At 37.5% G+C, this 15,856-nt stretch overlaps 1 protein-coding gene across 2 annotated transcripts in view; it reads left to right on the top strand.

Moving 5' to 3' along the window:
• LOC106000799 (lipid phosphate phosphatase-related protein type 5) overlaps positions 1-15,856 on the top strand; it is a 127,025-nt gene that overhangs the window by 37,713 nt on the left and 73,456 nt on the right. For both annotated transcript variants that reach the window (XM_013036034.1, XM_013036033.1), the window contains exons 2-3: positions 5,261-5,393; positions 10,346-10,596. In XM_013036034.1, coding sequence (XP_012891488.1) covers positions 5,261-5,393; positions 10,346-10,596 — 384 coding nt within the window. The remainder of the gene's footprint in view (positions 1-5,260; positions 5,394-10,345; positions 10,597-15,856) is intronic.

Below are 15,856 nucleotides of genomic sequence, written 5' to 3'. Positions count from 1 at the left end.
TAACTCTATATAAAGAGTGGGGAGTTTTTCCTCTGGGAAGTTGGGTGGGAGAAGTTAAGAGGGAATCTGGTATGTGTGTGGAGTTCCATAGATTTCAAGGGAATATCCCTGGAAAGGAAAACTTAAAGAATGTGTGTTAGACATACCCACTGGAGGAAAACAGACACAAGGGCCTAGGTGTGTGCTTTGATGACACTAAGCCCACCTAGGTAGATAGTAACACAGACTCCAAAGACTATGGAGAAAAGTATACCAACAATGTTGGTATGGGCAGAGGGCCAGACAGATGTAATAGACAAGAGATCTCAGGGTGTAGCAATTCTCATTTTAAAAAATTACTTTATTGTAAAGATGCTGTACAGAGGGATTATAGTTACATGAGTAAGGCAATGAGTACATTTCTTGTTGAGCATTGTTTTGAGAACTCCACTTCCCAGAGAGCTCATTCTTAAATGCCAGGACACACCTTTGGTTAGTATTTTAACCTTGGTTCATTGGACAAAGGAGACATTTACCTAAAGCCAAACTATGTGAATCTTGTCGTTTTGAATCGTTTCTTTGGACTGACTAAGCTGAAGTACAAGATAGGGCTCTTGAAGACTAGTCGGGCAACCACATATACTAGAAGGAGGTCGAACTAGTTTGCAGAAAAAGTAAGAGCAAAGCAAGAATAGACAAAAGGGTCAAGATATAAAAAAATTCTATTCTTCTGTAAAGAACAACAATCTTGTACCATTCATAAGGAAATGGAAAACAGGAGTTATACCATGGGGGACAAACATACAAAAGAAACAAAAAAATTCACATAGTACATTATAAGTACATTAAAAATAAGAACAAGAAGAATAAAACCTATCTTGGGGTGTCCCTATCTTGGGGTTCATTTCACTTAGCATTATCTTGTATGTTCATATGTACATAGCTTTTGACCTTTTCTGCTAGTCCTAGACATATACTAGTTATTACTAATAGGGGAAACCATGGGACCTATGTTTCTTTGGCCTGGCTTACTTTCTTGGAAAAATTATATTAAGTGAAGTAAGCCAGACACAAAGAAACATAGTTCACATGGTTTACCTCATTTGTGGTAACTAGAATGTGCCAATAGATCTACAAGGTAAATATACTGGATAGCAAAAAATACACTGGGACATGATGAATTATAGGTCTCTAGGCATTCATATAAAGTGAGACTAAAGGAGTATATTCCTAGGAGAGGAATAAATAGCTAGGTGCATATGATCATATAAAATAATATTTATAGAAATGAACTCCAAGAAATGGAAACAAGAGGGTTTTTGTTGTTGTTGCTGTTGTTTCCTTTTGTCTTGTTCTTTAATTTATTTGTCTTTTGGAGGGTAAGGGAGGACACAGAAACAGGGACACAAGGTGACAAATGCAGCAGTGGCATTCACTATGTTGAATTGTACCACATATAGATGGGGATGGGAGGGAAAAATGGGGAGAAAATGAGGGAAGGGATAACACTGTTCCAAAGAAATGTACTCATGACCTGACTTAGGAAACTGTAACCCCTCTGTACATCACCTTTATAATAACAATAAAATATATTTTTAAAAAAAGATGTAAGACAAGATCTTGACTGCAGGGTCAGACAGAGACAACCGAAAGTACTGTTTCGTGTGCCTGGCCTCCTGAAGACTTGCATTCAAGGAGCTAATCTCCCATTCCCTTCCCTCAGGTTCTGAGATAACCCACCAACCCTGAAATATATCCCTCACTTTGCTTAACCTAGTTTGAGCTTCTAGTGCCAGCTGTGACTAGACCCTGCTTTGTCAGATACACTTAATATACCAGTGGGAAATTCAGGAACATGAAATGAGCCAGCCTGCAGGCAAGCAAGAGGTCATCATAAGATAGCTACCAGGAAGTATAACCTTAATTCTCAGTCCAGAAGCAATCTGGTAACTGAGAGAGTTATTGAGAAAGGGAAAACAATACAAGATGGGGTTATAGGAACAAGGGTACTGGGTAAACCTTCCTTCATCTCAGCAGCAAGGCCAGAAAGTTGGTATCAGAAGTCAGGCAGGCCAAGCTTCAGTGGCTCATATCTGTAATTTGAGTTACTTAGGAGGTTAAAGATCACTGTTCAAAGCCAGCTTTGGCAGGAAAGGCTAAGAGACTCATTTCCAATTAACCACCAAAGAGCCTGAAATGGAGATATGCCTCAGAGTGATAGAGCACTGGCCTTGAGCACAAAAGAATAGGGACAGATAGCACCAAGGCCCTGAGTTCAAAGGAGAAAGAAGGAAAGAAAGAAGGAAAGAAGGAAGGAATAGAGGGAGGGAGGTAAAAAGCCAGGCAAAAGCAGAAGAGAACATTTGGATCTACTGAAGATGAAATCTATTGAGGATTGGATTCCTGAAAATATTGGACATCTGAGGTTTTCTGACATACTTAATGCATTGACAGCCTGATTTGAGGCTCAGGTTACTATGAGGTCAGACTGGGGATGGAGACCCCGCAGCTGCTACCTCAGAGAAGAGAAGCAGAGCAGCAACCATGAGGGGATAGGGGCTCATGAAGTCGAACAGATGGCACCGTTTCTGAACTTGAAACATGCTATGGCCAAAAAGTAGAAAAGGTTGAAACTAAAACCCAAGAGAGTGTCTTCCCGGTCCTTCCTTTTGGGGAGCCGCAGAGAGGCAGACATGACCCAGGAAATAAGAACATGCCAATCACACAGCTTGTCTGTCTGTTATTTCTCCTAAGGCCCTGGGGACAGCCGAGGTGCCCATGGAAAAATAGTTCTCGTGCCTTCTTTGACCAGATGAACCGTTTCATCACCCACCTGCTATACTTCACCAAAGCCAAAGTGAAAAGTTGAGAGAAATTTGGAAGCCCTAGTTGTTGTTGTTTTTTGTTTGTTTTCTAACTCAATTCGCTCTCACTAGATAGGCAAAAAGATGAATGCAGTTCAGTTCAACATCCTCTAGTCTAACCTTGGACCCCAACCTCCTTGAAATGAGAGGTAGAGTAAGAAAAGAGGAAAAGATGGTAGGAAAAAAGGATGCAGATTAATAGATGTCTCACATTGGGGTAAAAGTAAGTGGCACCCCTAGTCCCTTGGACTCCCCTCTCATTTACTATTTAGTTCATGGTATTTCCCAGAGTCAAAGGAACTGAGGATAATTCTGCTTGATTTCTAAGTGGTCTAAAGGGAAACTAAACAATCTTACTAAGTTTCTACTTCATCATCTTTAAAAAGGCATAATAATACTGCTCTACAAAACCTTGTTGGGGTTTTGAGGGTGTGTGTGAAAAGCACTACAACTGGTGCAGACACAAATTGATCCTTCCAAATCAGCAAGTAGAGGGAAGATGCATACTAGAACCTTCTCTCATTGGTTCCTACATAATTTAGTTGAATTTCAAATCCTGATTTCTTCGCTAAAGGAGTATGGCAATACTCCTTGTTTTCTAAATCATATGAAAAGTGACTCATTTATACTAAAATGTAAAGAATGCATTAGCCAGTGTAATTAGCACTCCCCTATAATCATAGCTACTCAGGAGGCTAAGATCTGAGGATCAAGGTTTGAAGCCAGCCTAGGCAAGAAACTCCTCAAGACTCTTATCTCCAATTGACCAGCAAAACACTGAAAGTGGTAGAGTGCCAGTTGTGAGTAAAAAAGCTAGAGTGCCCAGGCCCTGAGTTCAGTTCCTAATTCTGGTACACAACACACACACACACACACACACACACACACATATACACACTCAAAGAATACATAATGATCATAATTTTAATAATATCTCATCATATGGTAACTTTAAGGTCACAAGTGTGATTTGTTTCTTTCAAAAGTATCAATAGGATTTCAAGTTAGTATGTCTATAGAAGATCTTTTCTTGTTTTTAAAATACAAATGTCAATGCATGTCAATTATACAGAGTCATGAGTTTCTTTGTGATATTCCTATGCATGTAAATGGCTTGCACTGCTCTTTGAGAATCTTCAAGAGTCACTTAGCTAGGCATTGTGATGAACATCTGTAACACAGCTGTTGGATTGTGGGAGATCAGAAGTTCAAGTCCAGCCCAGCCTCAAGTTAGTGAGACACTACTATCTCAAAAAGAAAATAATAGTAATCCCTGCCTAGCAAACTCAAGGCCCTAGGTTCAATCTTACCTACCACAAGAGAAAAACAGTTACTTAAAAATAAGTTAAACTCAACAACACACCAAAAATAACTGAACATTTCCTTAAAGATCCTTTGTATGTTTAATTTTTTTAAAAAAATTGTAATACTGAGGTTTGAAGGCTGTGTATTTCATTTTTAATGAAGCCCTTTTAGAAAAAGTTTTGTAGTCTTTTTTTTATAATAAGGCTCATTTTTATATCAAGATTGTTTCTAATTCAAAGGAGCTCTGTTTATTTTTAAATTCACTGTTGAAATGAATATTAATCCATGTACTATGGAAATCAGTATGGAGGTTCCTCAAATAGAACTATACTAGTTGGTACTGGTGACTCATGCTGGTAATCCTAGTGACTCAGAAGTATAAGATCTGAGGATCAGGGTTCAAAGCCAATCTGGGCTTTGAGACTTTTATCTCTACCAACTACCAAAAATACAGGTGGACGTATGGTTCAAACTATCCTTAAGCATAAACTCTCAGGGACAGCACCCAGGTCCTGAGTTCAAGCCACACAATGACCACCACCAAAAAACAAAAAACAATCTTGCTATGCCACTTCTGGGTATATACTCCCAAAGTCAGCTTACTCTAGAAATACTGAGCACCATGTCCATTGTAGCACTACTCACAATAGCCAAGTTATGGAAAAAGCCTAGGTACCCACTAATGCATGAATGGATAAAGAAAATATGATATACCCACAATGGAGTTTTCCTCAGACATCAAAGAAAATTATGTTGTTGGGGCGGGGGAATGGATGGAAATGGAGATGGTTATATTAAATGAAATAAGCCAGTCCCAAGACAAGTATAGCATGTTTCTGCTCACTTGAAGAAACTAAGGGGAAACAACAGAAAACAAAGCCCAAAACAAAGCAAAACAAAACACCAAGGTAGAAGTGGGTAGAAGAAAGAGCAATACAGAGAATGAATATAGTAAAAGGATATGATATAGAAAATGTCATGATGAAATTCCCTACTTACATGGTACAATTGCATATAAATTGATTTTTAATTTTTTTTTCACTTTTTCAAGTAAAAATACATTTTATGTTGGTTGGATTCTAATATTCTTGAACTTTTTATTTCTTTGCAAGATAATCGTTGGAGAAACTGCTGTGTTTTGCCTACAACTAGTCACAAGGGATTTTGAAAACCAGGAAAAAACTATATTAACTGGAGATTGTTGCTATATAAATCCACTGGTGCGCCGAACTGTGCGATTCCTTGGTATGTGTTTATTCAGTTGTTTCTATTCTTACTAAAACAGTATTTATATGTAAGATAGTTCTTTAAATGATTCATATTTTAAAGAATATGCAAATATTGGTATATCTTTTTGTGTGAAATGTATCCATTTGGTTTAAAAAGTAACATTGCATAGTACTTCTTTGGTTAATACTGCAAGATTCTACATCATAATAGCATTTCCTTACTAAGGAAGAAAAGAATACAACTTTCAAATTTCAAGTACATAAACTTCCTTTTAACAACCAAAAAGTAACATGGATCTTGGTGACACATGCCTATAATCCTAGGTACTCAGAATACAGATCTGAGGATTGTGGTTCGAAGACAGCCTGGGCTTCAAAAGTCCCCATGAGACTCTTAACTTTAATTAACCACTCAAAAACTGGAAGTGGAGCTCTGGCTCAAAGTAGTAGAGCAGTGGCCTTAAACAAAAGGAGGCTCAAGGACAGCACCCAGTTCCTGAGTTCAAGCCCCACACCCCCAAAAAACAAACCCAAAAAGTATATCATTAAAATAAAATACTTACTATGTTTATGAAATTTCAGAAGCAATACTTGGGCAAGAAATAATACCCTCAATAAGTTGTTCTCAACATTATGAAGGCAAAGAATGGTAGCTTGGAAAGTGGGAGAAATTGATATTTTTAGAGGACAAAATTTACTGATACCATAACTTTCTACCTCAAATGTTAGCACTAGTAAATATGCAAACACTGACAAATTACTGGATATCATTTTAAGTTCATTGAAACTTGGTCAAGATGAAATTTTTTAATGGGCACAATAAAATTTAATGTCAATTATTGTTTCCTAGATACCTCAGATAAAAGTCAGTATATCTGTGTATGCTAATAATATTTATGAAAAATATATTTATTTTTATTATACATTATTATGTTTATCTATTATGCTTATTATGAAAATTAAGATATATTTTAAGAATACTATAGTCTTTCAATGTATTGCTCATTTTGAGAAATTTGGGAGGTGGCTGACCTCCCAAATAAGCTGGCTGACTGAATCTATATGTAAATTCACTGAAGACTAACCAGAAAATGAACCTGTAGCTCTCTCTGAAGACCTGTTGTCTATTTTTCAAATTTTATTGTAAAAGTGATGTACAGAGAGGTTACAGTTACATGATTCAGGTAATGAGTACATTTCCTTTTGAACAGTGCAATCCTCTCTGACATTCTCTACCAGTTTTTCCCCTCCCTTCTCAATTGTATAGTTTATTTCCAATATAATGTCTAGTGGGTGGCTAGTGTTGCATTAGTTCACCCTTTGTCCCACCATTTCTGTGCTTCCCCTTCCCCTCCCCAAATTAGATAAACTTATATACAAGACAAAGAATACAGAACTCAAAAAAGAAGGGAATAAACCAAAGGAAAAAAAAGGAAAGAAGAAGAAGAAAATGCAAACAGTATAATAAAAAAACTTCTTGCTTCCATTTCTTGGGGTTCATTTTTGATAAGCATCATTTTGTATGATCATATTCACACAGCTATTAAGCCCTTGTGATCCTCTCCTAAGAATATCCTCCTTTGTTCTCACTGTGTGAATGTTTAGAGTGCTGTTTAATAAATCATGTCCAGGTGTAATTATTTATCTTTTACTGTCCATTGGGTTTACTTGTAGGTTTATATGCACATTCTAGTTAATACAAATGAGGGATGTCATGCAGTCTGTGTTTCTTTGGGTCTGGTTTAATTCATTTAGTATAATTTTCCCAAATCTTTCCATTTTCTTATTAATGGGGCAAGGCCATTCTCTCTGATGGAAGCATATATTTCCATTGTGTCTTTAGACCACATTTCCTTGATCCATTATGTGTCCACTGAAAGGCAATTGGGTTGATTCCATATTTTGGCTATGGTAAACAATACTGCAATGAACATGATCGTGCTGGTGGCTTTAGTGTAGCATAGTTTGTAGTCAATTGGATAGATGCCCAGAAGTGGAATTGCTGGGTCATAAGGAAGCTCTAAGACTATTGTTTTTATAGCCACCAAATTATGCATCCCCAAAGCCTTTCATTTACCTTACAGAAGGAATAACTTTCTTATGAAACCTTTCAAAGTTGTTTTGTTCACATGCATGAGTTGATAGATTTCTATTCTATGAGACATTTTTTGTTGTTGTTGTTGTTTTAGTGCTGGTCCTGGGGCTTGAATTCAGGGCCTGGGTACTGTCCCTGAGTTTTTGTGCCCAAAGCTAGTGCTCTGTCACTTGAGCCATAACTACACTTTCGGTGGGTGATCAGTCCAAGGTTAATTGGAGGTAAGAATCTTAGGGACTGGGCTGTCTGGACTGTCTTTGAACTGCCACTCTCAGATGTCAGCCTCCTGAGTGGCTAGGAATTCAGTGTGAGCCACTAGTACCTGGCTTATGTGAGTTTTAAAATAATAATTAATAAGCAATACCATGTAAAACTTAGAGTGCTTAATGATATTGATGCTCTGTTAAATACCATTAAGAAAACTATGTATGTTATGTACATTTTCCACTGGGAGCTGGTGGTTCAACCCTATATTCCTTAGCTACTCAGGAGGGTGACATCTGAGAATTTTAGCTTGAATCCAGGCTGGGTGGGAAAGCCTATGAAACTCTTTTTCTCAACTTAACCAGCAAAAAGCTGCAAATGGATCAGTAGCTTAAGAGGTAGAGTACAACCCTTGAGTAAAAAAGATAAGCCCCAGTAATGACAACAAAATAAGTAAGTAAATAAATAAACACATTTTCTGCAGTCATAAATGCATGTCTAAATAAATACATTGTACAAAATACAATGTGATTTCAAATCTGTTTATTCACTTTCAAATCTCTGTGTGTTTCTTCACTTTGCAAAACACTTTCCAAAACCCTTCTCATGATTAGAATATTTTAATCTGTCATAATGAAATGGAAGCTTGTCACTGAGGCATTACTATATACAAAAACATTACTTTATATTGTGGAGAATAATTATCTGATAGCCCCTGATAGTCTTGGCCTTGGGCCTGATACACTGACATACTAGTTTCAAAGCACATTTGGGAAATTGACAAATATCAAGAGATATTTTTGTACTCTTACCGAAGATTTCAATTTTAAACAGGAAGACATTACATCAATTTTTTAAAAAAAAATAGTTAAAATGAGCACGTTGGTCCGTATTCCAAAGGAACACAGATACAAAAGTCTTTGAGTTTAGATCTTTGTGCCTACCCATGAGATTTTGGAAGGGGAGATTGTGTGCATTATCTTCATTCTGCACTTCAATTTCTCTTTCATGTCTCTGCTTCTCCCCAAATTTGACTTTTGATACTCTTTACTTATGTCAGTGAGATGTAAAAAAAGTTTGTTCTTAGTGCTTTAAAAAGCTCCTCTAAAGGGAATAATGCCTTTGGATGCGGGGTTTTGCAGTACACATGGTTTTGTAAATTGTCTTTTATGCATACGCCTTTCACGATATTTTGAAAAATCAAAATCCATGCATCTGGTACTGTAAAATTATTTGATCTTACAAATCTTTCATGGAGATTTCCCAGTACAACCAACAGTAATGATGAAAAGGTGTAGAAAACAAAAATATGTGACTAAAAAGATAAACATCTGATTTTTTTTTTTTGTCAGTCGTAGGACTTGAACTTTGGGCCTGGGCACTGTCCCTGTGCTCTTCAGCTCAAGGCAAGCACTCCACCTCTTGAGCCGCAGCACCATTTCTGATTTTCTAGTGGTTAATTGGAGATAAGAGTTTCAAGGACTTTCCTGCTCAGGCTGGCTTTGAACTTTGATCCTCAGATCTCAGCCCCCTGAGTAACTAGAATTACAGGCATGAGCCACCAGCGCCCGATTAATATCTGATTTTTTTGTGATAAAATTCCATGGCTTTTAATGAATCAACTTTTTTGGGAAGTATTTTTTTGTAGAGTTTTAAAAGTCTCTGATGGATAATATTTCCCAAAATAATAAAAGGATGCATTTCTTTACATTAGTACCACATTCTTAAGGGTCATATTTGGAAATTTAATTGAAATTATTGGCAAAAATTATTTTTTTCTAAATGGAATAAATAAGTTTTTCCATAATAATCAGTTACATTGAATTTGGTATTCAATTGACAAGTTTCTTACCAAAAGAGAAAAATATATCTATTTTATACCCTCATGGTAACCAGAGAAAATAAATCTTAATGCTAAAAAGAAACTGAAAAATTATTTTATTGGGTACTTACTGTTTACTAAATTAACCTAAAATGGGTAAAAAGGAGTTAATCCAAAAAAGATAAAGGACATTAAATTCTGACTGTTCTATGCCTTCAAAAATATATTTCTGAAAGCAGTATAGTGATTACTATAAAAATGCTTCAGCCTTACTTAAGATTTTCCATGATATTTAAATGAATCCTAAAGGCATTTGATTTTACTGCTAATTGGCACCTCCAGCAGAGTTAATTCCAATCTGAATGGTCTTAAGAGGTATAATCAAAGACAACAACTACTCTGCTTCATGTTAGTGAGATAAAAAAATATTGTCAAAAATAGGGAAAAAGTAAGATTGTGAGCATAAATAAAGCATGATAGGCTATACTCTCGCCAAGGATATATATCTTCATTTGTTTTTAAAAAATCACAATATCCCAACATAGTCTTAGACTCTATTTTCTTCTCCTAATTGCATGTCTTATAAACCTGCCATGCATAAAGAATGTAGCCATGGTAGACAGTCCAATATGATAAATAATTTAACGCTCACACAACTCCAAAAAGCCAAGGGGAAAAATTGGGGAGGAATGACGTGAAAGAAAAAAACAACAAGAAAAAAACTCAAAAAGTGAATAATACATGTATATATGTTATGTCGATTTCCAAAATATTTCTGTTTTGGCTTACTGTAGACTGGAATACAAAAATAAAAGAGAACTAAAATTGTTCATTTTCTTTTTTTCAGGAATTTATACGTTTGGACTATTCGCTACTGATATCTTTGTAAACGCTGGACAAGTGGTTACAGGAAACCTAGCCCCACATTTTCTTGCCCTATGTAAGCCCAACTATACGGCACTGGGGTGTCAGCAGTACACACAGTTCATCAGTGGGGAGGAGGCTTGTACAGGCAACCCAGATCTCATCATGAGAGCGAGGAAAACATTTCCATCCAAAGAAGCAGCTCTCAGTGTCTATGCAGCTATGTATCTGACAGTAAGTAAGGCTTCTCAGCTCATGCCAGTCTATATTACTGTTGATTCTTCCAAGGTAGACATGCTTTTTCCCTGCCATAACTGGTAGGATAATGTTAGTTAAATGTCCGTTGGCCACTGAATGTATGTGTAATGATCACTGTTTGGAAATAAAAGTAAGTCACTTGACTCTCATGAGCTCATGTGTGGGTGGTTGGCTCTATGACAAGTATAGCCATTAACATTTCTCATTGGAAATATGGTTGTCTTGATATTAAATAGGATTTAATGGAATCTAATTTGTCTGAACTTGTAATACACAATTAGGAACATGATCTGACTAGCTGGGCTTGTGCCTACTTTCTCTAGCTCTCATATTCTCTGATGGGAATAGAATAGAAGGAGGAACTCTTTTTTTTTTTTTTTAAGTGGGGCCTGCATTCAGAGCCTAGGAACTGTCCCTTAGATATTGCTTAAGGCTGGTATTCAACCACTTGAGCCACACCTCTACATTCAGGTTTTTTTGCTTGTTAATTGGATGAGAATGACTTCAGACCTTGATTCTCAATTCTCAGCTTCCTGAGTAGCTAGGATTACAAGAATGAGCCACTGGGGCTTAGGAACCTCTTTGGTTGTTGGCAGTATCATTGTAACACCTCCATAAAGTGTTTCCCTTAAACAACTTTTATTATTTAGTAGCTGTGCAAAGAGGTTACATTTCCAAAAGTGAGTGTATGAGTACAATGTATCTCGGTCAATATCACCCCTTTTGTAAATCTCACCCATTTTCCCCCTTCTCCCCTACTCTCATGTCACATAGCTTGTTTTTTTTTTCATAATGCATATTGAATATAATGGTTGCATTGCCTTTCTTCCCCATTAACCATCCCCCAAAACATATGTTCACTTCCTAATATTTATTTTGATAAACAGTTCATTAGTTGTTCAGAGGAGTTATGCCTTTGGACTTCTCTCTTTAAGTATACCTGCCTTTAGTCAATTTGTATGTAAATACATGGAATTCTGCATATGTTATTATGCACATTTGTATTTTATATCTAGCTTCCGCATAGGAGAGAAAACATGTGTCCTTTGTCTCTCTGAGCCTGAATTCCCTAAATGTAATTATTTTCCAGGTCTATCCATTTCCCTGTGAATGACAAAATATTATTCTTCCTAAAGGATGAGTAAAATTCCATTGGGTACAGGTACCACATTTTCATGACCCAAACAGCTATTGTAGGGCATTTGGGCTGTTCGTATAACTTGCCTATTGTGAACAGCGCAGCAGTGAACATAGATGTACAAGGGTCTTCACTGTAGTCTGGCTTACCATGTTCTGGGTAGATGCACAAGAGCAGTATGGCTGGATTGTAGGGTAGATCTGTGTTTAGTTTCCAAACCAACACCCAAAGTGGCTGTACTAGTTTACATTCTCATCAACAGTGTAATAGGGTTCCTTTTTACTCACATCCCTGCCAGCATTTGTTATTATTTGTATTCTCAATACTGGTCAACATGGTGTGAAATGGAATCTCAAAGTTGTTTTGAATTTCCTTTATGGCCAGGATGTAGGGTTATTATTTGAGGGAGATTTCACTTCTTGAGCTCCTTGTATATTCCGGATATTAGGCCTTTGTGATATATATAACTGGTAATGAGTTTTTCCCAATCTGTAAGCTGTCTTTTTCTATCTTTTGCTGTCCAAACTTTTTATTTTTTAATTAATTTCTTTCTAAAAATATTGTTATTGTAAAGGTACAGAGAGGTTAGATACATAAGTAATGAGCACATTTCTTTTTGAAATGTCACCCCTTCCCTTACCCTCTCCCAGGTTTTCCCTCCCATCTTCACCCACAAGTTGTATAGCTCATTTTCAACATAGTGTCTAGTAAGTACCACTGCTGCATTTGTTTATCCTTTGTCCCTGTGTTTCTGTGCTCCTCCTTGCCCTTCTACAGACAGATAAACAAACAAGACAAAAAGAAAAGAAAACAAAACGGCAACAAAGAAAAAAGCCTTTTGTTTCCATTTCTTGGAGTTCATTTCAATAAATATTATTTTCTATGATCAGATACACATAGCTATTGTGCCTTTGTGATCCTCTCCTAAGCATATCCTCCTTTGGTCTTACTCTCTGTGAATACCTAGTGACCTGTATAGCTTACCATGTTCCAGTGTAATTTTTCCCCTAGAAACTGTTTAATTGGATGCAATTCCATTTGTCAACTCTTCTCTCCTATTGGTTGAGTCCCCAGATCAAACAATATTTCTTCATAGTGCTGTTCAAAATATCTTTAGAAATTGTATTTTTCCTACATACAGGAGTACTTTTAGAGATAAAAGTCAAAGGCTGGGAAGGTAGCTCAGTGGTAGAGTGCTTGCCTTGCATGCATGAGGCTCTGGGTTCGATTCCTCAGCACCACATAAACAGAAAAAGCAGGAAGTGGTGTTGTGGCACAAGTGATAGAGCACTAGCCTTGAGCTGAAGAGCTGAGGGACAGCGCCCAGGCCGAGTTCAGGCCCCACAATCCCCCCCCACACACACACAAAATGTCAAATGCAGCTCTCTTTGGCTTTGGAGTTGGAAGTAGCTGAGTGCATTTCTGAAAGGTAGAGACCGAAGGAAGAGTGGCCTTGGCAGGTGGCTCTTGACCCCAGCATTTCTGTCACCAGCCTTTCTCCTATCATCAGGATGGGACATACAGCTGTGAGGTTGGTCCCCCAAATTGTCCTCTTGTAGATTTTTTTCCATAAACTCCAGTAAGTTCAGGTAACTCTGTGTTGGGTGGGGTGGGGGGGGAGGGTGTGAGGAGTTAGGAGGGGTCTCTTTCTGAGTGGAGACACTGTTTACTGCCTTCTGATTTTAGTTTCTTACCAAGAGATTGTAAAGACTCAGGTCCATCTGAAAGCAAGTGTAATCGTTTCTAATGACTTGGAAAAACCCAGAACTATTTTTACCCTAAAGTGGCTTCTTCCTGATGGGTGTCTTCCTTATGTCATCATGTCAGGCTGTCACTAAAAGCAGACAGAATCTTCGGTAGTATCTAGTGACATTTCTTCTTGAGATTGGAAATAAGGGTTATTAAGTAAGGACAATTTAGAAGGGGAAATAGGCCATGCACATCGCATTTCCAGTGGCAAGATAATTTTAAGAGCCATAGAATATGCATTTTGACATTTTTTAGAGCTTGTTTTAAAGCCAAGTTAATTCTATCATTCACTGCCTGGACTTAAAAAAAATCCCATTAAGAAAATTTATGAGGAGCGGAGGATTCAATCCTATCCTGTCCATTTTCTCTCCCAATGCTAGTGAATTCTCTAAAATGTGTCTATGATAACTTAACCTCTTGCCCTGTTACCCTAGTCCTAACTGTGTTCCTAATTTCCTCCAATTTCCATAGCCCAATGCAATGGCTTTCTCCTACAGATTGGAGGATGACTGGGATTGATGTGAAATGTGCTAACCCATGCATACCCTTTCCTTCTCTCTGAGTTACTTGACTTTGTCTTTGTCTACTTCGGCTAGAATCGGAATCACTGAGTTACAGGAAAGACTTTTAAAAAGACAACTGAGAAATAACAAAATTCCCATTGCTATCCCATCTAAATCCGGCATTTCACATTTGTATTTGCATGGGAACTACACATGTATGTGCATCTAAATATGAGACCAAGCAAACCATGGAAGAAAACTTCCCAAATGTTCTCTGACTCTAATTATCATTCGAATCTCATAGCATTGCTAGGTACTAGGTTTTGCTGTGTAACCAGCCTTTACTAGTGATGGTGAATTTCACTACAACTGTAATGATATATTCAGCCTTTTTGATTACCAAAACATTGTTTTAGAGGAAAGAAGGAATTATTATCCTTTTGTGTATATCTTATCTTGCCCCTGCTCCTTTCTCTTCTCCTCTACTCCCCTTCTCTTCGTTTTTCTTTTTTCTTTTCTGTACTAGCACCAGGGTTTGAAGTCAGGGCTTCATAGTTGCTTGCTTTAACTAGTTTAGCTGGCATTCTACCAGTTGAACCATACCTTGAGCTTGGCTTTTTGCTAGTTATTTTAAAGTAGCATAGATTTTTCTGCTTCAATTGACTCAGCCTCCTGAGTAGCTAGTGTTATACTGGAATTTGGGGACCCCCAGAAAACCACCAGAGACCACGATCAATGTAAGCAACAAAGAGCGGGTTTATTGCAAGCTCGAGCTTGGTCCTCCGCGCACATGGTAACCGGTGACGCTAAGAGGCCCTGAGCATAGAATCAGCACAGTTTTTATAGTATTGAACAAACAACTTTAAGGAACTTTTACATAAGAAATTATATGATTGGTTAACATTTAAAGCAAACTAAGCTGGGCAAATATGATTGGTTGACCTTTACAGAAAAATGTCCTTGGTCCATAGCTTGACCGAAAAACGGTTATGAGTCACACCTAGACCAACAGAATGCATGGCATGTCTCGCCCTGGGCTCTGAAGAACCGGTTGGTCAGAAACTCTTAGTCCTAGGTGGCTGGGGGGCAACTCCACTCAGGGGCAAACACCATCTATGGTTCCAATAATTGTGCATGGCTTTCTGTCATAAATTCCTAGCATTGGGGCTAAAGTGGATCATGAGTCAAGTCGCAGAACTGAGATGGAGTGTTAAATAAAAATGGAGTTGCTTAGGCTTCTTAAAATATTATATTTCTTCCCTAGGGCCTTACTGCCCCAGCCTCTGGGAAGGGCATTGCAGCTTTGGGGATGATTCTGAGGACTTTGTGCCCTTGGTCAGGACTGTAAACCCTTTGAAGTCTTTTACTAAGCAGCTCTAGGCTCCCAGGCTAACATTCCACTACTGAGTAACTAAAACCAGTCACAGTTAAAATCATACAAAAACCATAAAATCATCTAGCACAAAGCAATTCGTACAGAAGCAAAAATGAGCAGTTAGTAATCATAACTTCTTATTTCTTTTTTTTTGAAGATTTATCATTTATTTATTATAGAAGCAGTTTGAAGAATTTGTATTAAAGTAGTTAGTACCAAATAGCTCTGCCACTATTTACATGAGGAAAAGCATAAAACCAATCATTTGTTGAGAAATGTTTTCTATACATTCTCTGTGATGACTTATGGAATTTAGACCCACAAAATGAAACTTTTCAAGCTTAAAAGCATTTAAGGAGGTCCAGACACAGCCACTAGTATCTGCAATCTCAGCTACAAGAGAAGTACAAATAGGATAGTTACAGCTCAAGGCCAATCAGAGTAAAATACGCAAGATCTTCCTGGAAAAAG

The sequence above is a fragment of the Dipodomys ordii genome, unplaced genomic scaffold (assembly GCF_000151885.1).
Source record: "Dipodomys ordii isolate 6190 unplaced genomic scaffold, Dord_2.0 Scaffold242, whole genome shotgun sequence".
Classification (NCBI taxonomy): domain Eukaryota; kingdom Metazoa; phylum Chordata; class Mammalia; order Rodentia; family Heteromyidae; genus Dipodomys; species Dipodomys ordii.
The sequence above is the reverse complement of the archived record's forward strand: the minus strand, read 5'-3'. Positions and strand labels throughout refer to the sequence as shown.